A 26229-nucleotide genomic window follows, 5' to 3' on the forward strand; every position below is an offset into this window, starting at 1 on the left:
TCTGGAACTCTCTTGCTTTTTCGATAATCCAGCGGATGTTGGCAATTTGATCTCTGGTTCCTCTGCCTTTTATAAAACCAGCTTGAATATCTGGAAGTTCTTGGTTCACGTACTGCTGAAGACTGGCTAAGAGAATTTTGAGCACTACTTTACTAGCATGTGAGATGAGTGCAGTTGTATGGTAGTTTGAACATTCTTTGGCATTGCCTTTCTTTGGGATTGGAATGAAATCTGATCTTTTCTAGTCCTGTGGCCACTGCTGAGTCTTCCAAATTTGATGGCATATTGAGTGTAGCACTTTCACAGCATCATCTTTTAGGATATGAAATAGTTCAACTGGAATTCCATCACCTCCACTAGCTTTGTTCATAGTGATGCTTCCTAAGGCCCACTTGACTTCTCATTCCAGGATGTCTGGCTCTAGGTGAGTGGTCATACCATCGTGGTTATCTGGGTCATGAAGATCTTCTTTGTATAGTTCTTCTGTGTATTCTTGCCATTTCTTCTTAATATCTTCTGCTTCTGTTAGGTCCATACCATTTCTGTCCTTTATTGTGCCCACCTGTGCATGAAATGTACCCTTGGTATCTCTAATTTTCTTGAAGAGATTTCTGTTGCTGCTGCTAAGTCGCTTCAGTCGTGTCTGACTCTGTGCGACCCTATGGACAGCAGCCCACCAGGCTCCTCTGTCCATGGGATTCTCTAGGCAAGAATACTGGAGTGAGTTGCCATTTCCTTCTCCAGAAGAGATCTCCAGTCTTTCCCATTCTATTGTTTTCCTCTATTTCTTTGCACTGATCACTGAGGAAGGCTTTCTTATCTCTCCTTGCTATTCTTTGGAACTCTGGATTCAAATGGTGTATCTCTCCTTTTCTCCTTTGCTTTTTGCTTCTCTTCTTTTCTCAGCTATTTGTGAGGCCTCCTCAGACAACCATTTTGCCTTTTTGCTTCTTTTTCTTGGGGATGGTCTTGATCACTGCCTCCTGTACAAAATCACAAACATCCATCCATAGTGCTTCAGGCACTCTATCAGATCTAATCCCTTGAATCTATTTGTCACTTCCACTGTATAATCATAAGGGATTTGATTTAGGTCATACCTGAATGGTCTAGTGGTTTTCCCTACTTTCTTCAATTTAAGTTTGAATTTGGCAATAAGGAGTTTATGATCTGAGCCATAGTCAGCTCCCAATCTTGTTTTTGCTGACTGTATAGAGCTTCTCTATCTTTGGCTGCAAAGAATATAATCAATCTGATTTCAGTATTGGCCATCTGGTGATGTCCATGTGTAGAGTCTTCTCTTATGTTGTTGGAAAAGGGTGTTTGCTATGACCAGTGCGTTCTCTTGGCAAAACTCTGTTAGCCTTTGCCCTGCTTCATTCTGTACTCCAAGGCCAAATTTGCCTGTTACTCCACGTATCTCTTGACTTCCTACTTTTGCATTTCAGTCTCCTATAATGAAAAGGACATCTTCTTGGGGTGTTAGTTCTACACTCAGCCTTACTTATTCATACACCAAGGTAGAGAAAATCTTACTTCTTGGATGAAAAAAAAACAAAACATTGGTTGGTTTGTTTTTTTTTTCATCCAAGGAAGTAAATAAAATTTAAGAGATGAGCTGTGGTGGATTTCATGATCAAACATGGTGCTGGGGAAATACTTTGCTTAAAAGGATAAATGAGGTGAGAAGTCAGCAACATTCACATACAGGCATGTGATCCTCCTGGGGCAAAGGTGTGCAGTATTCATCAATTTTTAAAGCAGTCTGTGGCCCCCCCCAAAAGGGTAAGAACTACTTCTGATATAGAAGGTATTTCTGCATTTGGCTAAAAGTCAGAATAGATGATCTCAATGCCTTCTCTAAAACTTGTCAACTTAAATACAAAACTAAAGGTCTACAGGAAAAGCAGGGGCCTGCTCCATCAGGTTCTAAGAACAGCACATAGTCAGAGACAGTCCAATCAGAAGTAGATCAAGCAGCTGATGAGACAGTCTCATACAGATGTCTGCCCCAAATCTCCACACTGAACACTACCCATCCTTAGACACTGTCCTGGTTTTTGCTATTAAATCCAGAAAACTGGTTTCCAAGGAGAGAAAACTAATTTCATGCCTATTTACACTGACTTGCTAGTTTGACAGAAATAAAGGGTTAACCATAAAATGCTGACAGAGAAAATAAAAACGCAAAAACAGATGATATGAAGGACAGAAGGTAAGCTCTCCTTCTTTACTATTGTGACCAGGTCAGCACAACAAGGAATTCAAGTCATCAAATGCTGAAAAGAAAGACAGCACACCTACCTGGGTTATCATGATAACGTCTCTCAAGTACTCACCCGGGCCAAGACACTTTCCATCTCTGATTTCTTCTCTGCAGAACACTTCTTATCAGACATCAATTTCTGTAAATGAGCTGCAGGAACAGTGTTGTACATGTCAATTTCAATCAATGGGAAAAATGGACAATGTACTTTTGAGTTTCAACATTGGGCACGTAAAAAAATGAACCCAAGGATAATTTCTTAATTTATATGAATCTTATGGCTGGTTTTACAGAGATAGTCAGGATACTCTCTTGATTCTTTTCGTGACTTAGAACTTCTAATTATCTGTATATATGTGTGTGTGTGTATATATATATATATATTTCTTTTTTTTCAATAAAGGACTTGTTCTATATACTGAGATCTGTGCACTTTATTCTTTGTATATTATGTCCCAAGAAAAAAAATGCAAAAACTTGAGAGAAAAGTTTAATCCAAACCCTTTGCTTTGATCAATCCTACTTGAAAAGGTACCTACCTGAGATGAAAAACCATACCTCTCAATAGATGGTCAGCACGGAAACACTCTCCATTTTTTAAATCTTTCACCATGAAGTCAGCAAATTTGTCTACATGGCCAGAAGTCCTAAGTTAATACCAAGTCAATTAGTCATTTTCATACAGCTTAACACATAAATTTACCTTTTAAGACAATCTCCCATCTACGTATTTATCCATAGCTTACATCTGGGTATCTGACAGAGGAAAGCTCCCATACCCATTATGGAATATCCCATGGTAGATAAAAATGTATGCCAAAGAAAATTCTTCCTTAAATCTATTCCTACCTGCTCCCCAAGTTCTCCCTTCCCTTAGGAAAAAAAATATTAACTAGATTATACTTTTTCACAAATTGTCAAGGTCTGTGCTACTTTTCAGGATCAGTTATTCCATGCCTATCCCATTATTATTAGTGATCCAAGCAAAAGCCAAAACCATGGGGAATTTGACTAGCCAAGAATTTGTGAGAACTCAGTAGAGACACTGAATCTTAAGGAGAGAGTTTTCTGCTACTGAAACCTGTAGGGCCACTGGTATTATCTCTATGTGGCTCCTATTAGTGGAGCAAGTAGCTAAGAATAGGTTGTCCTGATCTTTTAGATCTATCACAAGAATTCAACTTATTCTGCTAAGCTGCTGCTAAGTCGCTTCAGTCGTGTCTGACTCTGTGCGACCCCATAGACGGCAGCCCACCAGACTCCGCCGTCCCTGGGATTCTCCAGGCAAGAATACTGGAGTGGGTTGCCATTTCCTTCTCCAGTGCATGAAAGGGAAAAGTGAAAGTGAAGTCGCTCAGTCGTGTCCGACTCTTAGCGACCCCAGGGACTATAGCCTACGAGGCTCCTCCGTCCATGGGATTTTCCAGGCAAGAGTACTGGAGTGGGGTGCCATTGCCTTCTCCGCAACTTATTCTAATTGCCTGAAATTATTGAGAGAGAGCCTAAAGTATACAAAAGGCTCCTCTGGTGGCTCAGATGGTAAAGAATCTGCCTGCAATGCCAGAGACCTGGGTTCGATCACTGGGCTGGGAAGATCCCATGAAGAAGGGAATGGCTACTTACTCCAGTATTCTTATCTGGAGAATTCCATGGACAGAGGAGCCTGGCAGGCTACAGTCCATGGGGTTACAAAGAGTCAGACATGACTGAGAGACTAACACTTTCACTTTAAAGTATACAAATAACTAAAATTAACTCTTTAACAGGCAATATTAAATGAAATGATGAAAAATAGTAAAATTTCCTCTTTCAGTTTCATATCTGAGAAATCCTGACCTGCTTTCAACAATGTTGGTAGGAACAATCTAAATTTCTGCATTGAAACGTCAATATAAATAGTAGTATTTAATTTAAAATATGTACATAGCTTTGCCCAGAACTTCTATGAATTTATACTACAGAAATCAATAGGATATACAAAAAATTCATCTATTAGGATGTTCAGCGCAATCATAACTCAGAAACTAAAACTTAAACGCCTACACTAATGCACCAGCTAAGTAAATTATGCCACATCTGTAACAGAGAATACTATTCTGTCATTAAAAATACTCTTGAAGCTTATTGACATAATGTTCACCTATATTAGGTGAAAAATACTACTAGACACCACACTATGCTACTCCTAAACTTAAAAAGGAAGGACAAATATATCATTTTAAACTGGCTACCTGTTGGCAATGAGTATATGTTTTGTTTTTATTTTTCAGACTTTCACAATGAACATGGGTAATTTTTTTAATCAAAAAGTTACTCAAGTATATAAATTAAAGAATTTCAGCCTTCAAAGTATAAGTCTTACTTTAAAACTGGCTCAGGGGTGAGCATGGTACAATCAATCTCCAGGATCTGTTCCTCTTGGATAAAATGCTGCCTCCAGGTCTGAACAATATTGTTTTTTAAAGCACATCCAACTGGGCCAAAATCATAAAGACCACTAACACCTGCAAAATGAGAGGACAACGTACTCTACCTTATCACTCTGAACAAATCAAAGCAAGAAGACATCAGAAACTTGAAAGACTCACATATTCCCAAAAAATGTATTCAAGCCAACACTTCAAATCCCTCAATACTAAAGAGTCTTATTTCCAACTAGCTGACAGAAATTTAAACTGAAAAGGTCTTACTCCATTTACTATTTCTGTATGTGAAGGCTGAAATTTCAAGTAGGATTAGAAAAACCTAAAAACAAAAAGAAGTTCCTCCTTATGCAAGAAAAAATGAAAAAGCAGATTATAGTTTTCTGCCATAGAAATGAGAAAATAACTTGCTGCATCAGTGGTATAACGATGATGCCCAATACCCCATTCTCCAATTTATTCTTGGTATTTGGGCCACTATTTAAACTCAAGAAATAAAACATTTAGAGATCTGCTCAGACTAAAAATCAAATCAAGTTTCGGTGGCAAAGTATTGAAAGTTTAATACTGTTGAAATAATCCCCATTACTTATGAAAAATATCAGTGAATTATATTTGTCTATATAAATTCATGTAGTGTTCAGAGAGATGTAGAAATTTATCTGCATAGCTAAGAAGAATGTTTTCTCCTGGCAGTTGCCATAATGAATAATGTAGGAACTAGGGTTTATCACTGCCCTTGTGGGGAATGGCACAGCACAGTTGCCCAGTGCTACAAATGGCCCTCTACTACTCCCAAGGCTCCACTGGGATTTTAAGAAGAGTCTGATACGTACATGGATACATCAAACACTTAATATCTGCCTACCCCTCCAATTCCCTAAGTCCTAATGGGAAAAAAGCTGTCTTCAAGAATAAGGAGAATAGAAGGAAATAAGAACTGGTATCATACCAAATGAACGACTAAATAAATATATGCAAGACATCTAATCCTCTGCTTTGCATGACCTGATACAATGAGATATCAATTGGCAAGTTGTGCTTTTCAGTTAAGAACCATATTACAGCCACTAACAACACAATTTTTCTTTCATTAATCCCCTACCTCCATAAATAGCAAAAGCTTGATCATAGAAAAATCTCCTCTTCAGCGTATCTTCCATTTTTGCTCTGTCTACAACATCATCTTTGGGCTGTAATGCTAGCTCCTGTAACAGATTTTTAAAGAGAAAATATGTGATTGAAGGAGTGAGTGGGAATTTCAGTTTACACACCTGAATTTAGTTTATTCCTCAGAATTCAATATACAATTTATCAGACAAGATTTTCATACCCTTAAAACAACAGAAATCTTAGGAGTTTTTCCCTTTGAGTTACAGAAAAGATACCTTTACTTAACTATTCAGGAAAATGTATGACTATTTCGAAGATTATAAAACTAAGCTTACTTAGATGTAGACACTGATAAGCAGTATCTACATTTTTAGTGGATCACTGTAGTGAAATAGTGACTTAAAACTCCAAATGAGGAATTCTCTGGCTTCCCAGTTGTTAGGACTGGACGCTTTCACTGCTAGCGCTGAGTTCAACCCCTGGCTGGGGAACTAAGATACCACAAGCTGCACAGCTCGGCCAAGAAAAGAAAAAACTCCAAACGATTTCAGTTTAGTGATGGGAGATAATCTGAAAGGTTTGAGAGCAGGTATCAGATGAATAAAACTTTTCCTTAAAAGAAAAAATCTTAAAACAGCATAATCATTATTTGTAAATATAAAAGAATTCATCAAGAAGAACGCAACTGCCTTCCAGGGAAATTCATGGAACACAACCAGTCTAGCGTTTTTGTCTGGTGGGAGAAGGAGTAGGTTAGGGTGAGGAATGTTTTGTGGAAAAGCTGACATTTTGAATCACACATTGAAAGGAAGGAGTCTATCAAGTAGAGAAGGAGGAGAAGGCATTCTGGATAAACAAAGATAGAGCAACTCTGAGATTTTTTTGTAGGTCTCTCCCACCTACAGAGACTAAGTAAAGATGAGCAATTCTATACCTACTTACATTCCTTTCCAAGGATCCAAGACTCACCTTTGCTTCCAGAATCCTCTTCCGGGCTTTGAGCTCAGCTACTGCCTTGTCTACATCTACTTGGGGTGCTTTATCTTCTTTGAGTTTTCGTACAAGATCTCCCTAGCCAACGAAGAGAATCTGTAGTCATGATTGGTTTCAGAAGTAAAGTTAGAAATGTGCTTTTCAGCATGTCTTTTAAATAGTATCTGTGTGAGAATGAGGAAATTCAAAGGTTTATTATGTGAAAGGTCATTATGAATACTGTAGGTCTCTGTCCTCAGCATGTATAATCTAAATATATAGACAGGTACATAAATAACTACACTTGCAGTGTGATTATTACTGGTTTGTTGTCTTTGTAGGGAGGAGATGCACAGAGGCAAGAAAAGCCCTATCAAAAAGTAAAAACCCTGGTGGTCTACTGGGTAAGAATCTGCCTTGCAATGCAGAGGGATGGGGGTTTGATCCCTGGTTGGGGAACTAAGATCCCACATGCCGCAGGGCAACTAAGACCACGTGCTACAATTAGGCACCATGCACGCTGCAACTAGAGAAAGCCTGCTCCCTGCAACAGAGATCCAGCACAGCACCCCCCCCAAAAAACAAGTAAAGAGCAAGATAAGCACTGAGAACTCAGAAGAACCAATAAATAGACTACCAGCTCCTTGAATCTTTTTTCTTGCATACAAAAAAAAAAAAAAGACTGTTTTAGTTTTCTGCTTACTTCTCTGCCCATTTGTTCTCAGTCACTTACCTTCCTCTGCCCTTTACTGTTGTATGTTTTTCCTTGCAAATTTCGTTAGATTACTTTATTCACTTCCAACAACCTACCACCCGTACATTGATTTTCTTACAGTAATGTGGTAGAATAAGTAATCTGAGAGAACAAACAAAACGTTACCACGTGTTTTAAGATGAGAAATTAAAAGGTATCAAATTAATAGAGCCCTGGGGGGCCCAACAAAAGCAACTGTTCTCTAAATTAGACCTTCCATAGGCCTATCAGGATTTTCACAGTTTAAGGTTACCAAAATAATAAGCACTCAGCTCAAAATTTTAAAATCCATGAGGAAGAAAGCCACCATGAGTGAGACTTGGCAGAAACAACAAATAACAAAATTAGATCTTTTAAAAGTATTAGAATGACCAAACAAACTTTTTAAATGTTCAAGATGTTTAACGTAAAATAAAAAGAGGAATCAAAAACATGAACAAAGAATAAGAGACTATCAAAAACAATCGGGGGACTTGAAAAAGAACCACATAGAACATTAGGAAATAAATCACTGAAATTAAAAACTCACTGGACAGTTTAAACAAGATCAGACAGCTGAAGACAGAATTAGTGACTTAGTGTTAGAAAAGAAATTATCCCTGGATAATCTTCATTCCATAGAATGGAACAGAAAGACGAAGTTGAAAATGCAGATAATGAAACACAGAAAAGAGAACAGAAATGGGATACATGTTCTCCTTATTCCCCTCTGTACTTTCAAACTGATTCCTCCTTTCTCTTTCTAAAACCTCAGCTCCTTTGAGGGGTCTACCATCATCCTTTCCCCATTGTGGATATTTTCCCAAGCTCCTGCCTACTTCCCTCATTCAGTGAACAGAACCCCCTCTCCTGTAACTCATGCTATTTCAGAATGTCCCAGTTAGGAGGTGAAAAAGCTATTTAAAATTATCTGAACTAAGAACCTAACTCTGCTTACAAACGAGAAGTATTTCCCCAGTTTTAACATACATTGAATTTTCCAGGAATGCACCCAGGAAAACGTAATTTAAAGGAAGACTAAAATCAACTACGCAAGAGTGCTCAGTCGCTCAGTTGTGTGGTACTCTTTGCGACTCCATGGGCCGTAGCCCACCATGCTGTGTCCATGGAACTTTCCAGGCAAGAATACTGGAGCGGGTTGCCATGCCCTCCTGCTGGGGATCTTCCCAGTCCAGGGATCAAACCTGTGTCTCTTGCATCTTCTGCACTGGCAGGCAGATTCTTTACCACTGCGCCACCTAGGAAGCCCCCAAATAAACCACACCTCAATTAAAAAGAAAATAAAAAAGGAAAACTATACCTTGCTTTGTTCAGAATTTGAGAAAGTTGCTATTGTTTGAAAGAAAAAACAAAGAAGACATGTGACTACTGGCTATGCTGCTGCCCTATCTGAGTAAACAATGCAATATATCTTTATCAATGTGCATTAATAGCAACTGCATTCACAGTAAATCTGTAGAGGGGTATAAGCATCTGCTTACTTCAGTATAATTTCCAGTGGAGTCATACCCCCAAACTTACATACTGAAATGCGTATTATTTATTATAAATTACTTTTTATTTGTATTTCATTTAGAGCACTACGTGTACATATATTTTTCTTATGAAATACGATATTTCTGAGACATGAATTTCATTACAGGCTAGTAATGAATTTCAAAATATGTAGTAGAAAAGGGGACAATGAGTCTGATATGGTTGAGAGTCACTGAATTGGCTCTTCTTTTCATTCTCTTATTACATACAAATAGGTCTGGTCTGTTAGTATACTAACAGCTTTTATTATCTTGACCTCTCTAGCTAAAGCAACATCCTCAGTCACCTTCTAATTTAACTTCTTTATTATGCCTACAATACCTGAAATCACCCCATCATGCATTGGCTTATTTATTTACATGCATTTTATCTGTCCCTGTCATCATACAGCAGGCTCTTTTAACACAGGAACCCTAGAATGTCAGTTCTGGCACTCAAATATTTCTTGCCTAATATCACATCCTAAACCTAGCACAATCCCAAGCACTTAATGCTTCGTAAATATCTACTGGCTTAGTCTTTACACATTCAGTAGTTCTTTTCCCTTACTCTACCTGTCAGAACACTTGTCTCTTAAAGGTTCACTAACAGTGCTTTTTGAGAGGGATAAGAACCTATGAGAGTCTATGTTCTGAAAAGAGGGTGGCAAGCAGTTCTCTTTTAATGTCTAAAAGCAGCAAGCAGTTCTTTTGAATACCTACCTTTGTGTGTCAAGTATTGGCACTCCCATGTTTTCTTTTGGAGCTTTTCAAAGGACTCTGGGCAAGCAAGGCCACAAGTTGGTAAAAGTAAGAAGAACTTAAAATTAATTTTCCTGAATCATTTTTTTCTGTTTTTTAAAGTTCAGGCATAGAATGAGGCACACATACATTCAAGGAGAGGCTCACTATCAACAGAAGCAGTGGAAGAGTCAGGAATCCTACGCTGAGCTAATCATCTCTAAAAATATCAGTCAATTAAGAAAACAATTGACCTACAGGGTTGGGATGAGGAGGGAGATGGGAGGGAGGTTCAAAAGGGAGGGGATATATGTATACTTATGGCTGATTCATGTTGAGGTTTGACAGAAAACAACAAAATTCTATAAAGCAATTATCCTTCAATTAAAAAATAAATAAATTTTTTTAAAAAAGAAAATAATCAAGCTCATTCTGAATAATGGAATAATTAAAACCATGATTTATAATGATCTAATTCTGAAAACAAAAGTTGGAGTTGATCTAAACATGGAAAGAAAGTACTTAAGGATTCCTAATTTCTAATTATTTTCTCTCCTCTTTCTTCACCACTGACTATTGTGTGTGTGCGTTGAATGAAATCAATGTGAAACATCAATATTTCTACATTACCTTTAAGATAACATCAACTAGAAGCTTAATTTCTGCATAAATTCTTACCATAAAGACATAGATTAGAACTAAAAGTCTGTGTTTATAAAATGAAATAATTATAGGTGAGAAATCATTCCAACAGACCTTTTTCATTCATCCTTCATACATATCATGGTGCATATTCAGTCGGCCAAGAAAAACAAAAAAACATTATCTTTTAACGATGTTTAACTTTCCACCTATGGACCTAGAGGGTTCTTGTTAAGATTAATAAACTAATTTCAGATTCCCGAGTGTTTTACAACTATTGACAAAAACTTCATAAATGTATCATTTGTCCTTTGTGGATTAAGCAAGGGCTTTAATGGCCACTCTTAGCTCAGAAAATCAAAGCAGAGAAAAATCCAGGGCTCTAACATTTCCCAAGACTGACTTTATTGGCCATAAATACTATCAGTTGCTTTTTTGAAGTGACAGTCTTACTGCACTCATTTTACAGAAAATGAACAAATGCCCAAAACCCAAGACTGAATAACACTGTTTGTTAGGCATTTTAGTATGTTTCATTCTTGCAACTCAATCATAAGTGCTTTTCCTCAATCAACATACATGAGTATGCTTTATGGATACTTCCTATTTTGCCACACAGAATATTAAAAAGATGTGTACACAAAGGTCTGAATTTAACAAAATTAGTAATTCTTACTGCTTTTTCAAGGACATTCTAAAGCAAAACTGAGAGAGGATTTTTTTGTTTGTTTTCAAAGTGTGAGAATGTGGTAGAGAATATAAAGGCTTAGTGTCCCTCACTTGGTAAGTGCTATAGGCCAGCAGTTTTACTCACCATGCTTTCCACTATCAGTGCAAATGTCCACAGAGTGAAAGATGCAAATAACATCTTAGTTTTATTATGAAAATGGTTTTGACCCTGGAGACCTCCAAGGGTTTGCAGACCATACTTTAAGAACCGCTGCCCTAGAGCCACTTCCCAAACAAGACCCTCCAGGATATGTTCAACAGCATGGTGGTGGTTGTGGTGGTGGGGTGCCAATGTATCAGAACATTTTTCAAATATAAAAGACTGTTCTTTATTCTGAGTTATGGCCTGTCCTTTCTTAGGTATTAAAATATATTTTCTTTTATGAAATAAAAGGGGAAACCATACAGTAGTTTCTTGATTGCACTGCTTTGTTTTTTTTTAGATGCCCTTATTTGGCAAAATGGGGCTTCCCTGGTAGCTCAGTGGTAAAGCATCCGTCTGCAATGCAGGAGACCCGAGTTTGATCCCTGGGTCAGGAAGATCTCCTGGAGAAGGAAATGGCAACCCACTCCAGTATTCTGGCCTGGGAAATCCTATGGACGGAGGAGCCTGGTGGGCTACAGTTCATGGGGTCACAAAAGAGTATGACACGACTTAGCAACTAAACAACAACAAATCTGGCAAAATAAAGTCTGGCCACTCTATGCTAATTCCCAAGTTTTTTTTAGCTCAATGCCCTAGGGTGTCCTTCATCAAACAATTAACAGTTTTCTAGATGCTCTGAGGCCCTTTTACAAGCTCCAAAACTAAATTCTTCAGGAAATAACTAAGAATATGCCATGGTGAAACACATTTCAGCCAATCAACAAACCAAATCTGTAAAAAACAGCAGCATTCACATGGCATAGCAGATTGGCAAAGTTATACGAACTAGCTATTTATTTGAAATGCATGCCACTAACGAAACCAGTTATTAAGCACCTTACAAACCCCACTTCAAGGATGCCTTCAATTGCACAAACTTCATAGTGGAAACTGTATCTCATTTCTTCGAAAGCGAAAAAAAAAAAGCATGGTTAAGCAGATGATATTTAAATTCCCTTCCAGTTGACCCTGAAATCAGTGCAATTCAAAGTCCCAAGTAGTTAACTGATTTATGTGTGGTCCTGAAAAATTAGGAAAACACAAGAAAATACATAAACTAACTTACATATTTGGAAAATAGCTTGAAGTACCAAATATCTAGCAATCAAGCCAACAGAAACAATACACAAGACAGTAATAATAGCAGAAGGCTATTCCCACATCAAAGTTTACTTCAGTTAACTAGTTTCAAAGTCTTACTACAGATGGATAATGTGCACTGCAGTTCCAGGCTAACGTGGCAGAGGGAGGGGTCTGGGTGTGAGTTTTTCCAAATCAGATGTATTCTCCCTTCTAAAGTGAAGGATATGAAGAAAGAGAAAAAAAAAAGTTGAGAGAGAAAAGACAAAGGAATCACACTTAATTTTATTTGGGGAAGTTGTGTGGAGGAAGATGGAGAATAAGCATTCATAAAGCTCTGATACCAAGAAAAAAGAATAAATTAATTAAGCCCACAGTAAAACTTCAAAATTAAACAGGATAGAATCAATCAGGCTCAAACTAGAGAGAAGTAGATAAAGTGGCAGAATTTGCCGAATTTTCTGCAACGCTCCCCCAATGAATTATTTCCGAGAGAGGGATCCACCCTCCGTAGCCAAGGCAAGTTATTGCATCAGGCGCCGGTGCCGGAGAAACCCGTTCGGTGCTTCCTACTAGGTCTCTACTCTTGGGGTTCTATTGCGAGCTTCTGGCTCTACCTGACTGGATGTGAGACTACCCTGTCCTCTCTAAATTCTGATGTCCATGCAGTGCCCTAGGAAAAGGAGGCCTGGATTAAACCACCAAGCTCTCCAGCTCATGAAACCTCCCTCCCTTCCGCAAAATCAAATTTCAAAATGTTCCATACGAAGGATGGCTGCCTTCACCGAGTAACTCAGGAACATTTACAGCTTCAGACTTTTACGATCTGAAAGCTCACTCGTTTCAAGTGGTCTTTAAGAAACCCAGAAAATGACAGGAGCGAAGGATGATGAACTCATATTATTAGAAGACAGAAAGTTCAAAACCTCCCCTTATCCAGGTTTCAACTATTTTACTTTCTCAGCGGACCACTCGGCTAACTAAGCACCGAATGAAGATGTCAAGGAGGAAACACTATTTAAAGCATCTTAAAGATTAAAAAAGCGAGTCAGGCGGTAAGAAAAGAGAACCCGCAGCTTCTTCGGCTCGTAACTGACCAGGGAGGAATTAGGAATCTCGCCACCCAGGAAGCACAAAGAACACAGCAGGGACAGGAAATCTAAAATTGAGGTTATTGAGCTAGGACAGGGTGGAGAAGCTAAGGGTTACAGATCCCAGCGTCAACGGAGAGGGAAGAGGCACGGCAGTAACAAGGACTGGGAAAGGAGAACAGATCGCGAGAGAAGGGACGCAGGATGTCGAGGGATCCGCGGGAGTTACCCAAGGAGAGGGGAGGAGAGGGGTCCACGGGAGGGAAGGTGGCCGGCGCACGCGGGGACTTGAGTCCAAAGTGAGGGAGGCGAGGAAGATGCCTGGAAATCAAGGGCTTCCAGAGAATGAAAGAGACGGGTAATCGATGAGGTGGACCGGTGCCCGGAAAAAAGAGAGAGAGAGATGAGAAGGAGGGGACCAGTGGGGAGGAGAGCCGGGGCTGAGTGCAAAGCGCAGAATGCCGGTACCTGCTGGCGCACGGCTAGTCTGAGAGGTGCCAGCACCTCCTCAGCCCCGGCGCCGTCCATGCTGCTCCGGGAGGCGGCGGCGGGGAACGAGGTCGGGGCGCGGGCGGGCTTGCTGATGGGCCGGCAGGGCAGAAGCGGAGGCCGGGCCGGGAGACCGGGTGGCGGCGACAGCAGCAGAGCGGCGCGGGCAGCTCTAAGCAGCGCCTGACGCAGAGAGGGCATGAGCCGGCGGCGCTGGGAGGTCGGGAGGGGGCGGCGGCGGAAGCGGCGCGCGCGGCCGGGCCGGGAGCATGATGAAATCGCCGCGTAAACGCCGCGGCGCGCGCAGCCGCACACTCCCCACCCCGCGACGCGGCGCCGGGTCGCCACCGGCCGATTCGACACAAAACCCCGGAAGGACCCGGAATCATTCGGAGCCCCGAAAGGGCTTGAGCCGCCTTGGGCGCACAAGAGGGCTGTGGGGTCCCAGGCAGACCCCCGGCGAACAGATTTGCACAGTGCGTTAGTGGACATTCAAGGACTCAGCCCCGTCCGAGACACGCGGACTGAAACTCACGAGGACCTTCAGAGCACAGGCTTGTACAGGGGCACTGACGCTCTGGCCGACCCACAGGAGTACACACTTCTGTTTCTGTTCTTTCGCCCCCTAGTTCTTAAAGGGTCGTGTCCCACTCTGCGACCCTATGGACTGTAGCCCGCCAGGCTTCTCTGCCCATGGGATTATTCAGGCAAGAATTCTTGAGTGGGTTGCCATTTCCTCCTCCAGGAGATCTTCCCCACCCAGGCATGGAACCCAAGTCTCCTGCATTGACAGGCGGATTCTTTACCACGTCTACTATCTGGGTAGACGTCAAAACAGATAGAGACTTAGACTTAGTGTTGCCCAAGCTCAGATGATTCTCAGATAAGGAAACAGATCAAGAGAAGTGAATGATCTGTTCATCCTCACCCATCCATGCCTTCCCAATGTCAAGACAAAAGCTGAAGAAAGGGAGAAGAGAAATGATGGACTTATTTGGAGATCAGTGCTGACCTCCCTTTGCTGGGCGAACAAGATTTGAATCAGCAAAGATGAGGAAAGGCAAGAGGCAAGGACATGAGAAAGGCTGAAAAGCGATACTGTGCCAGGGAGTGGAGAGGAGCATCCAGCTGCCCCGGCTTCCCTCTGCTTGGCCCTGCCTCAGCTGACCTGACTCATGGTTAGGCCCCAGATGATGGATCCTCTGGAAGTGGCTTCTTCTCTCCCTTCTGCCCCAAGGGCAGGTTGGCTGAAAAAGCTGGATACTGTTTCTGCAGAGAGAATAGAAAAATAAGGAATGTGTTAATTTTAGAAATAGCATTACACACACCCACCAGAATGCCTAAAATGGAAATGATGGAAAATGCTAGGAGATGCTCAGGGACACTCCCACATAGCTGAGGGGAATGTGGATTGGTACAGACTTTGGAGGAGGGTTTTGACAGTATCTCCTGAAACCAACGGTACACACCTTAGTCCAAAGTGGAGGAGGGTTTTGACAGTATCTCCTGAAACCAACGGTACACACCTTAGTCCAAAGTGGAGGAGGCGAGGAAGATGCCTGGATATCAAGTCTTCCAGAGAATGAAAGGGGTCATGGGCAAAGAGGACCCGTGCCCAGGAGTGTACAAGAGTACACAGGCTCAACAGACTGAAGTCACCTTTCCCAGAACTGTGAAAACTTCATATTACTTCTCCTCTTTCAGTTTGTGGCTCTAGAGAAGTACACAGAACTTAGCATAAGCAGAGCAGGTACAGAATGGTAAACAATTTGTATTCCTAAAACTTTTATTTCAAGATTTAACTTTTTTGGATAGAATATATACTTTTATTGAAGTATAACTAATTTACAATGTTGTGTTAGTTTCAAGTTTATAGCAAAGTGATTCAGTTATACATACATACATATATATATCTATTTTTTTTTTTCAGATTCTTTTCTGTTACTGGTTATTACAAGATACTGAGTATAGTTGCCTGGGCTACACAGTAGGTCTTTGTAGTATAACTGTTTTATACACAGAGAATATATTTAAGTTTGTTAACCTGACATGAAACTTAAATATTGGGCACCTGCTTGATGAGACTTCATTTAGTACAAGCTTTGGTATTTATTAATCATAATTTTTATTTGGCTTTATTTTAATAGGTAATTTTATATTTTTAATTGAAGTATAGTTGATATACAATAGTGTATAAGTTACAGGTGTGCAAGATAGTGATTCACAATTTTTAAGGTAGTGAGAGAGGATGAGCTGGTTGGATGGCATCATCAACTCAATGGATGTGAGTTTGAGCAAATTCCAGGAAATAGTGAAGGACAGGGGAGCCTGGCATGCTGCAGTCCATGGAGTTGCAAAGAGTCGGACATGACTGAGCAACTGAACAACAGCAACAGCACTCCACTTATAGCTTTTATAAAATATTGGTTATATTCTCTGTGTTGTACAATATATCCTTGTAGCTTATTTTATACATAATACTTCATACTCTTAATCCCTTGCCCTTATATTGCCTCTTTACCCTTCTCTCTCCCTACAGGTAACCACTAGTTTGTATTTTATTTGTTGTTGTTCATTCACTAAGTCTCATCCAATTCATTGTGGCTTCCCTGTCCTTCATTGTCTCCCAGACTTTGCTCAAATTCATGTTCATTGAGTCAGTGATGCTGTCTAACCATCTCATCCTCTGCCTCCTCCTTCTCCTTTTGCCTTCAATCTTTCCCAACATCACGGTCTTTGCCAGTGGGTCAGCTTTTTGCATAAGGTGGGCAAAGTATTGGAGCTTCAGCTTTAGCCCATCAGTCCTTCCAGTGAATATTCATGTCAATTTCCTTTAGGATTGACTGGTTTGATCTCGTTGCAACCTAAGGGACTCTGAAGAGTCCTCCAGCACTACAATTCAAAAGCATCAATTCTTTGACACTCAGCTTTCTTTATGGTCCAACTCTCACATCTGTACATGAGCCTGTTTCTTTTTTGTTATAGTCACTAGTTTGTTTTATTTTTTAGATACCACATATAAGTGGTATAATACAGTATTTCTCTTTGACTTATTTCACTTAGCATAATATCCTCCAAGTCCATCCATGTTGCTGCAAATGCAAAGTTTCATTCCTTTTTATGGCTGAGTAGTATCCCAATGTACCCCATCTTCTTTATCCATTCATCTGTTGATGGACACTTGGGTTGCTTCAGTATTTTGGCAATTATAGATAATGCTTCCGTGAACATTGGGGTGCAGGTATTTTTTTCAAGTTTGTCTTTTTGGTTTTTCTTCAGGTATATATGTCTGGAGAAGGCAATGGCAACCCACTTCAGTACTCTTGCCTCGAAAATTCCCTGGACAGAGGAACCTCGTAGGCTGCAGTCCATGGGGTCGCTAAGAGTCGGACACGACTGAGTGATTTCACTTTCACTTTTCACTTTCATGCATTGAAGAAGGAAATGGCAACCCACTCCAGTGTTCTTGCCTGGAGAATCCCAGGGACGGGGGAGCCTGGTGGGCTGCCATCTATGGGGTCACACAGAGTCGGACATGACTGAAGTGACTTAGCAGCAGCAGCAGGTATATATGCAGGAGTGGAATCATATTGTAGTTCTGGTCTTAGTTTTTTCTGAGAAAACTCCATACTGTTTTTCACAGTGGCTGCATCAATTTACATTCCTACCAACAATGTATGAGGGTTCTGTTTTCTTCACATCCTAGCCAACATTTGTTATTTGTATTCTTTTTGATGATAGCTGTTTTGACAGGTGTGAGATGATATCTCATTGATAGGTTTTGATTGCATTTCTCTGATGATTAGCAGTGTTGAGCATCTTTTCATGTGCCTGCTGACCATCTGCATTTCCTCTTTGAAAAAATTTCTGTTCAGTTATTCTGCCCATTTTTTAATCAGGTTTTTTTTTTGATGTTGATTTGTATGAGTTGTTTACATATTTTGTATATGTACACTTTATCAGTCATATCATTTGCAAATATTTTCTCCCATTCAGTAGGTTGCCTTTTTTTGGTCAGTGGTTTCATTTGTTATGCAAAAAGTTTACTTATGTCCCATTTGTTTATTTTTGCTTTTATTAGGAAACAGATCCAAAAAAAATATTGCTATGAATTATGTCAGAGTGTTCTGCCTGTATTTTCCTCAAGGAGTTTTGTGGTTTCTGGTCTTACATTTAGGTCTTCAATACATTTTAATTTAGTTTTGTATAGGGTGTGGGAGAATGTTCTAATTTCATTCTTTTATTAATACATGTAGCTGTCCACTTTTCCCAAAACCACTTATTGAAGAGGTTGTCTTTTCTCTGTTGTATATTCTTGCTTCCATTGTCATGGATTAATTGACCACAGCATGTGGGTTTATATCTGTGCTCTCTATTCTGTTGCATTGAGCTATCTGTCTGTTTTTGTGCCAGTACCATGCTGTTTTAATTAGCTTTATAGTGTAGTCTAGAGTAAGGGAGGGTGATTCCTCCAGCTCTGTTCATTTCTCTCAAAATCATTTGGGTTATTTGGGGTCTTTTGTGTTTCCATGTAAATTTTAGAGTTATATGTATTTTTAAAACTTTTATTTCAAGTTTTGATATTTATTAAGCATAGTTTTTGGCTTTATTTTAGTAGGTAATTTTGAATTTATCTTAGAAATTTTAAATATGAAAAGAAATTAAAAATTTTAAATATACTCTTATTTACATTTTTATTAAACCATGTTTAAACTCTGTACACTTTGAATACAATTATACATTTTTAAAATTCTTTAGATCAGTAATGTCACATCCATGTTCTTGTGAGGATAGTCTTATCACTGTTCTCCAAATCTGTCCTTTCCTCCCTCCAGTTCATCGTCTCTACTTCTGCCTCAGTGATTATTTCTAAAAGGCAAATCTGTGCTTCATGCACCTCTGCTCAGGATACTTCAATAGGTCCAGGACCTGAGCAGAATTTCCTAAGTGGTTTTCCTTAGGCATCTTAACCTCTGGACCACCAGGGAAGTCTCCTCTCCAGCTTTTTGATGACTAGTACCAGTGGCCAATGAAGAGCTGAGTCCTACTACCATAAGCCAAGTAAATGAGCCACCTACGAAGCACGTCCTCCAGCCCCACTCCAGCCTTCAGCTGACTGCAGCCCCAACCAATGTCTTGACTCCAACCTAATGGAAGACCCTAATCCAGAACCACCCAGCTAAATAGCTCTCAAATTTCTCACCTACAGAAACTGTGAGGTAATAAATGTTGTTTTTTAAGGTGATAGATTTTAGGGTCATTTGTTACACAAAAACAGATAACTAATACAGGGTTCTTCCCTGAATTGACCATACAATCTGTTGTCTTGAGAAGTGAGTGGCCAATCGGTTGACTTTTAAAGAACCTTGCGAAGCTTTGACAGTGAGAGTGTCACAGCAGTGACTATAGTGTCCTCCCTGAATCTCCTTACTATAGAAGAGCCAAAGTGAAGTCACTCATTCCTGTCTGACTCTTTGCGACCCCATGGACTGTAGCCCACCAGGCTCCTCCATCCATGGAATTTTCTAGGCAAGAGTACTGGAGTGGGTTGCCATTTCATAGAAGAGCCAGGCACTTATCAAATAGTCCTTCAGTAAACATTTAACCCCTGAGAAGCAGAGGACTCCAAGGCTTGATTTTTATGGCTCTTCTGCACTTAGGTGCCAGCAGCAATAGTGGGAACTAAAGCAGGGAGGTGCCCTGAAAAAGATTCTAAATGTAGGAGGAGTGAACACAGGCTATGATCCAGCTGGGCTGGCTCCCTTGATTCTCTCTCACTGGCTCTTTTCTGGCTCCTATGTGCATGTGTGTGTGCTAAGTCTCCTCAGTTGTATACAACTCTTTGTGACCCCATGGACTGTAGCTTACCAGGCTCCTCTGTCCATGGGATTCTCCAGGCAAGAATACTGGAGTGGGTTGGGTTGCCTTGCCCTCCTCCAGAGGATCTTCCCGACCCAGGGATCAAACCCACTTCTGCATCTCCTGTATTGCAGGTGAATTCTTTACCACTAGCACCACCTGGGAAGCCCTTTCTGGCTTCTGAGTCATTAATCAAGTTTTGTCTCAACCTCCAGCCTGCCCAAGCAGAGATTTGTTTCAGCCTCTGTCCTCCAAAAACTAGGAGGCAAGGTCCTGAGTGATAATATCTTTGGCTGCTTCAGAGTCATTTATCACCAGATTAATTTCTGTTTTGAGTTTATTGGTGTGGAAGCATCAGGAGGAAAGAGAACCGCTGCCCTTTCCTTCCCTCCTTGAGTCCTTGGCATAGTTAAGGGAAGATTTTATCTTCCAACACTGTTAACTTAGGGGTGATGGGGGAAGATGCCTACCCAGGGGCTTGGAACATGAGGAGCAGAAGTGGCTAGAGTGGCAGAATTTTCTCTGAGACAGAGAACCAAGGTCTGTAAGTCTCAAGAAATGGAGACCAGCAACTGTTCCCAAACACCGTCCTGGTCACAGTGTCAGGATCTTGATGAGACACGCTTATGCAGCACCCCTAGGGAGGCTGGATGCAAGCTCTGGGACTCCTAGTCTTTGAAACGATTCCTGTGTTCCAGCTTGGCATGCAACTGACCCAAACTGCTGGCCTTCAAGGGACTTCTGAAGACTTGCTCAGTGAATGTCACAGCAGAAAGAGGTCACCCCCCCTCCCCAAATCTTGCATGCTGCTTAAAAGCCCTGGCATCTGTCACATAGTCAGTCAGTGACATTTACAAAGTGCCTACTAGGCGCCAGACATTGTTCTAGACACTGGATGGACAGCAATGAACAGACAGACTTCCTGTTTACAAGGAGCTTATGTTCTTTGGGAGCAGACTGGCAAGATAAAAATGAGCTGACTAGTAAATAGTTTCAGACAGTGATAAAAACTCTAAAAATAATAAAGTGGAGAAATTATATGAAATATGACTTGGGGTAAGGGTGGTGTTTAGATAGGTGGTCAGGCCTCTCTGAGGAGGTGACATTTGAAGGATATAAAGATGACAAGGAATTAGCCATGAGAAGACCTGGGGTAATAGCATGTGCAAAGGCCCTGAGGTAGGAACCTACTTGGCCTGTGTAAAGAACAGTAAGAAAACTCATGTGTCTGGAATGTTGTGAGTGAAGAGAGAAGTAGGAAATAATATCAGAGAGGTAAACAGAGACCAGATCATATAGATCTTGTTGGCCATGTAAAAATAAATTATTTATTTTCAGTGCAGTGGGAAGTCATTGAAACATTTGAAGCAGAGGAGTAAATGGTCTGATGTGTCTTTTAATATGTCTGGCTGTGTGTGGAGATTGAGCTAGAATGAGACAAGAGTGGAGGTGGAGAGACCAGTTAGAGGTAGTTACCTGCAGTTGCCTGTTCGATTGCCTGGATCAGAATAGTAATAGTGGTGATATTGAAAGAGGATGGGGCTTTTTAAGTTTTTATTGGAGTATAATTAATTTACAGTGTTAGTTTCAGGTGTACAGCAAAGTGAATCAGTCATATATAAACGTATAGCCTCTCTTTTTTGGAGAAAGGGATTGGATTTAGGAAATATTCTAAAGGTAGAGCAAATCAGACATGCTATAGACAGTTATGTTGGAGGACAAAGGAGAATCAGGAAAAGCAAATAATAAAGATGGACTTGTAAGCCAGTAGGTAGATTTCCTGGTGTGGAAAAAAAAAATGGGAGAGGTGCAGCGTTCCTGCATCCGAGGACAGGGATGTAAAACAGAGGCCATAGATTAGACCTAAGGATGAATATGGTGATTAAGGACAGGAGAAGGAGGTGGAGAAAGTGCTGCTGCTGTTGCTAAGTCACTTCAGTCGTGTCCGACTCTGTGCAACCCCACAGACGGCAGCCCACCAGGCTCCACCGTCCCTGGGATTCTCCAAGCAAGGGCACTGGAGTGGGTTCGCATTTCCTTCTCCAGTGTATGAAAGGGAAAAGTGAAAGTGAAGTCGCTCAGTGTTTCCGACTCTTCCCCACCCCATGGACTGCAGCCCACCAGGCTCCTCCGTCCATGGGATTTTCCAGGCAAGAGTACTGGAGTGGGGTGCCATTGCCTTCTCTGTGGAGAAAGTGAGAGGCAGACAAAGCTTAGGGGTAAGGGACTCCCCTTCTGTTGTTTTTTCTGTGAAGGAGTAGGTAAAGTCATTTGTTGAATGTGAAGAGGAGGGTTGCAGGGCTGTAACCAGGAGGGTGGAGAAGGTCTGTAAAAGCCCTTGCGAAGAACAGTAGAGTAACCCTGTTGGGGCAGGCAGGGGCTTCCCTAGTGGCTCCGCGGTAAAGAATCCGCCTGCAATGCAGCTGGCGCAGAAGGCACAGGTTCGATCTCTGGGTCAGGAAGATCCCCTGGAGGAGGGCACGGCAACCCACTCCAGTATTCTTGCCTGGGAAATCCCTTGGACAGAGGAGCCTGACGGGCTACAAGAGTCAGACTTGACTAAAGTGACTTAGCTTGCAAGCACACACCACATGCACCCCCAAATATGTTGAAATACTAATCCCTGGTACCTCTATATGAAATCTGAAGGTTCTGGGATTACCCAGAGCATCTTTTGTTCAGACAAGTCTTGTCTGTCTTCACCACCTGGGTTAAATGACCCCAAAGAGAGCTGGGGTCGTCAGAATACCAGGGAGTAGTCTACCGTGCTAGACTCATTCCTCCAGGATGTAGACGTCAAGACAGGATGAAGTGCGCAAGGATTTTATTGGGGGGAGCGCCTATGTGAAAGGTAAGAGGGAGGAAGCGAGGGAGGCCGGGAGAACCACCAGACCACAGGGAAGTCTGACCCCATGGGGTGGAGAGAGGGAGAGACAGCCGAGTGAAGCATCCTAGCCTGCCCTGTAGTCTAAGGCAGGTTCAGCAAAGCCACTGGGAGTTCAGGAACAAAGTTGATAGTACAGGAGTCCCCTGTATTCAAAGGAACCAGCCACCTTAGTGCATCAGCTGCCCTCAGTCAGTGGCAGGGAACAACTTGTAGGGGGCGTGCTTTGGCACAGACTCAAGGATTTCAAAGAGCAGCAGCTGTGGTAGGAGGCCTGCCAGGTGTATTCTTGTATCGCCACGCCTCCCATCAGATCACCATCTAATCCAGGTCTGGACTATTTTTTTCTCGTCCTTTCCAGATCCTTTGAGTTCTAGCTAATTGAACATGACTAAAATTTGTTGTACATCACTTCCCAGCCTATGTCTTCCCATCCTCTATGCCTTTTCCTTTTCTGCCAGTTGGGTCTCAATGTCCATATGTTAAGGATGGCAGAGCCTGGTCCCTTCGTGACTATGGGGAACAGAGCCCCTCCCTGACTCCTTTCTGATAAGCTCTGTGATCTGTTGACACCAGCAAAAAGTGAGTTTCCATTGCATTTGAGCTATGATACATTCTGTTATTTGCTAGAGGAGCAGACTTGGGCAAACTTCAGGAGATAGTGAGGGACAGGGAGGCCTGGCATGCTGCAGTCCATGGGGTCAAAAAGAGTTGGACATGACTGGATGACTGAACAACAACAACAAACTCACCCTAACTACTGTACTACCACTGGGTCACAAGTGGGAAAGATGGTCAGATTATCTGGGACACAGGAGAAGGAGAGGGAGGCTAAGAAGAGCATTTCATTTACAAAAGTTCTGTCTGTCCATGACTTCTTAGGAGTGTGGAGTTAGTTAGACTACACACAGGCTGGTGGGGAATCATCCCGAGTCAGTGGACTGACCGGTGGTCCTGGCTGTCTTCCCTGGGTCAGGGTCTGTCTAGCTTTCTGATGCCTCTACTTCTTTACCTTCTCCTTCTCTGGCCATTTGTCCTCCAAGCTCAGCCATGTGCAGACTTCCCAGGAGCCCCACCCTGGCTTTCTTCCAGCCCACACCCCCAGGATCCTAAGAGATGCTTCCCAGACCTTAGTGTAAGAGTAAGGCAGTACATGTCTGATCTCTGTGTGACCTGAGACAAGGCCTTTCCCCTCTTTGGCCTCAGTCTCCCCCATTGAATAACGGGGGAACTGGCCCTGCTAACCTCTAGCCCCTGACTGTTTTGACTGTGGGTCTGTGAACCTGTGACTTAGGGAAACACATGCCAAGAAATGGAAGGAGAGCAGACTTCCCTCTGTCCAGCAGAGGGGAGCATCTCCCCACAAACCAACAGCTCCGCAGAGCGAGGGCTGTGACAGGCGTGTGGAGGCCGGGCCTTCTGGGGCATTAATGCAGGAAGTAGCCTCTGAGCAGGGTTCTGAGCACCAGGGACCATGCCCCCAGAACGTGACCATAGGGAAGCTCTCAAGCCCCTTCTCAGGTCTTCCCTAAGGCAGTCTGACCTTCCATACCTGTCCTGTAGAGAGTTGGTCAGTCAGTACATATCAGTGGAACTCTGGCTTTGCCAGTTAGGTGGGGAGGATGAAGCTTATGCAAGCTGAGAAGACAGGACAGCAAAATCAGACAGATAAACACCAGGCTCACCCAAGCTAGCTGTACCCCTAGGTTGACACGTCTCCAGATGGACAGGACATCAGACTCCCAGTTATGGTTTGAGTTGTGTCTCTCAAAAAAGATAAGGTCACCTTATCTGTGACCTCATTTGGAAATAGGATCAGTGAAGATATAACTAAGTTATTATTATAACTTATAAATTGAGTTTGTCCTGAGGTATGGCAGCCCTTAATCCAATGTGACTGGTGTCCTTGTAAGTAGAGGGTAATACAGGGGAAACGTGGCCATAGGAGACAGAGGCAGAGATTAGAGTTGTGCTGCCAGAAGCCGAGGAACACCTGAGGCTGCTAGAAGCTGGAAGGATCCTTTCTCGGAAGCTTCAGAGGGAGCACGGCCCTGCTGGTACTTTGATCTTGGACTTCCAACCTCCAGAACTGTGAGATGATGAATTTCTGTGAAGCCACCTAGTTTGGGGTACTTTATTATGGCAGTCCCAGCAAACTAATACCTCTAGCACCCGTCCCACCCCCACCTTCCTGGGCAGAAACTCTGCATCCACTCAGTTCCACCTCTGCAGCAGACTTTGTTCTGTATGCATAGTGCTTGTTTTTGCTGCCATTGGTTTTAACTTTGATTTTGTGTGCCATTGGCTGGACTGCGCCTAGAGGTGACTCACCTGGCACCTGTGGGCATTTGAGCTTTGGTCCCTGTTCCACACATCCCTGGTGCATAGGAGGAGGAACCCCTCAGCTGCCCCCCAAACTCCTCTCAACAGGGGCTGTTCTTTCCCTCCTCAGGCTTCCTGTCCACACAGGGCAACTCTGACCCAGATAACGTTTTTACGTTGCAAAAGTCTGCCGACCTACAGCTTCTGCCCACCTATCCTTGCTCTGTATTAGGGCCACCAAGAACCCTCTGCCCTTAGACATTTATGCACAGGAGCCTTATCCCCTTAAGAGCTGTCTGGTCCCAAGTCTCTCAGAATGTCCTCATTGCTGTGTTTTCCTGACAGTCACCTTACCTGGACTAGCTCCAGTTCTCTTTGTGGTTAGGGGCCAAGACAAGGCACGATATACCTGGTGTATGTTCTAACAGAGTCAAGAGGTCAGGAGAATCACCTCCCTCGTTCTGAACTCAATGTCTTTGATGATGCAACCTGAGACCACCTGAATAGCTGTGACCATGGCAACTCCAGGGGAGAGGTGAGAGATGGTGAGTTCTTTGGTCACTGAGAACACTTCCGCAGGTACAAGAGTTTGGTGTGAGGATGATAAACTGCCTGCTGGAGGAAAAAAGGTGGTATCCATCTGGATAGCAGAATTCTTTTTTTAATTGAAGTGTAGTTGATTTACAATACTATTAATATGTTAGTTTCAGGTATACAGCAAAGTGATTCAGTTATATTCTTTTTTCAGATTCTTCCATCTCCTCCATCACGCCCCCTCATCTCCTTAGTCCTTCCCACATGGCTTATGCCTTATACCAGGAGGGTTCTTGGATATGGGGAAGATACCATTCAGGCTAACCCAAATGACTGGACATCTACTTGAGGTACAACAGGGAGTCAGTGGGAACCTGGGAGCCAGGTTCAAGAATGTACAGACTTGAGAGAGGTCTGAATGGCCAAGAAGCAGAGAATATTAGCTAGAAATTGCTTCTGGCTGCAAGTAACAGAGACATGAAAAACAGGCATAACAACACAGTGCTGTTTTTCTCTCATCTGAAAAGAAGCCCAAAGGTAAGAAGCCCAGGGCAGGTGCAAGGCTTAAGGATGTTGCAGCTGAGTTCTTTGAGTTTCTGTTGGCTTTCCCGGGGCTGGTTCAAGATGGCTAGTGAAGTGCCAATCAATAGGCTCACCTCTTGGACAGGAAG

General features: G+C 42.1%; 1 protein-coding gene and 1 long non-coding RNA gene across 5 annotated transcripts in view; one reads left to right on the top strand and one right to left on the bottom strand.

The window, feature by feature from the left end:
- GARS1 (glycyl-tRNA synthetase 1) overlaps window positions 1-15348 on the bottom strand; it is a 45419-nt gene extending 30071 nt beyond the window's left edge. Inside the window, exons 1-8 of one of the 4 annotated variants that reach the window (XM_081534801.1) lie at window positions 13939-14174; window positions 12137-12203; window positions 9766-9822; window positions 6772-6873; window positions 5795-5897; window positions 4629-4770; window positions 2825-2913; window positions 2340-2416 (exon numbers count right to left, since the gene is read on the bottom strand). In XM_081534801.1, the coding sequence (XP_081390927.1) occupies window positions 2340-2416; window positions 2825-2913; window positions 4629-4770; window positions 5795-5852 (366 nt within the window). In that variant the 5' untranslated portion in view covers window positions 5853-5897; window positions 6772-6873; window positions 9766-9822; window positions 12137-12203; window positions 13939-14174. Of the gene's footprint in view, window positions 1-2339; window positions 2417-2824; window positions 2914-4628; window positions 4771-5794; window positions 5898-6771; window positions 6874-9765; window positions 9823-12136; window positions 12204-13938; window positions 14251-15127 lie in introns of those variants that run through there. The other 3 variants (XM_081534802.1, XM_081534800.1, XM_081534799.1) reach the window with 3 other exon arrangements.
- On the top strand, window positions 14318-18074 carry LOC145523813 (uncharacterized). Its single transcript, XR_014066897.1, has 2 exons — window positions 14318-15709; window positions 17239-18074. It is a non-coding gene; the product is annotated as an uncharacterized LOC145523813 (long non-coding RNA).
- The last annotated feature ends 8155 nt before the right edge of the window (window positions 18075-26229 follow it).

Source organism: Giraffa tippelskirchi, chromosome 10 (genome assembly GCF_054371585.1).
Source record: "Giraffa tippelskirchi isolate mGirTip1 chromosome 10, T2T-mGirTip1v1.2.pri, whole genome shotgun sequence".
Taxonomy (NCBI): domain Eukaryota; kingdom Metazoa; phylum Chordata; class Mammalia; order Artiodactyla; family Giraffidae; genus Giraffa; species Giraffa tippelskirchi.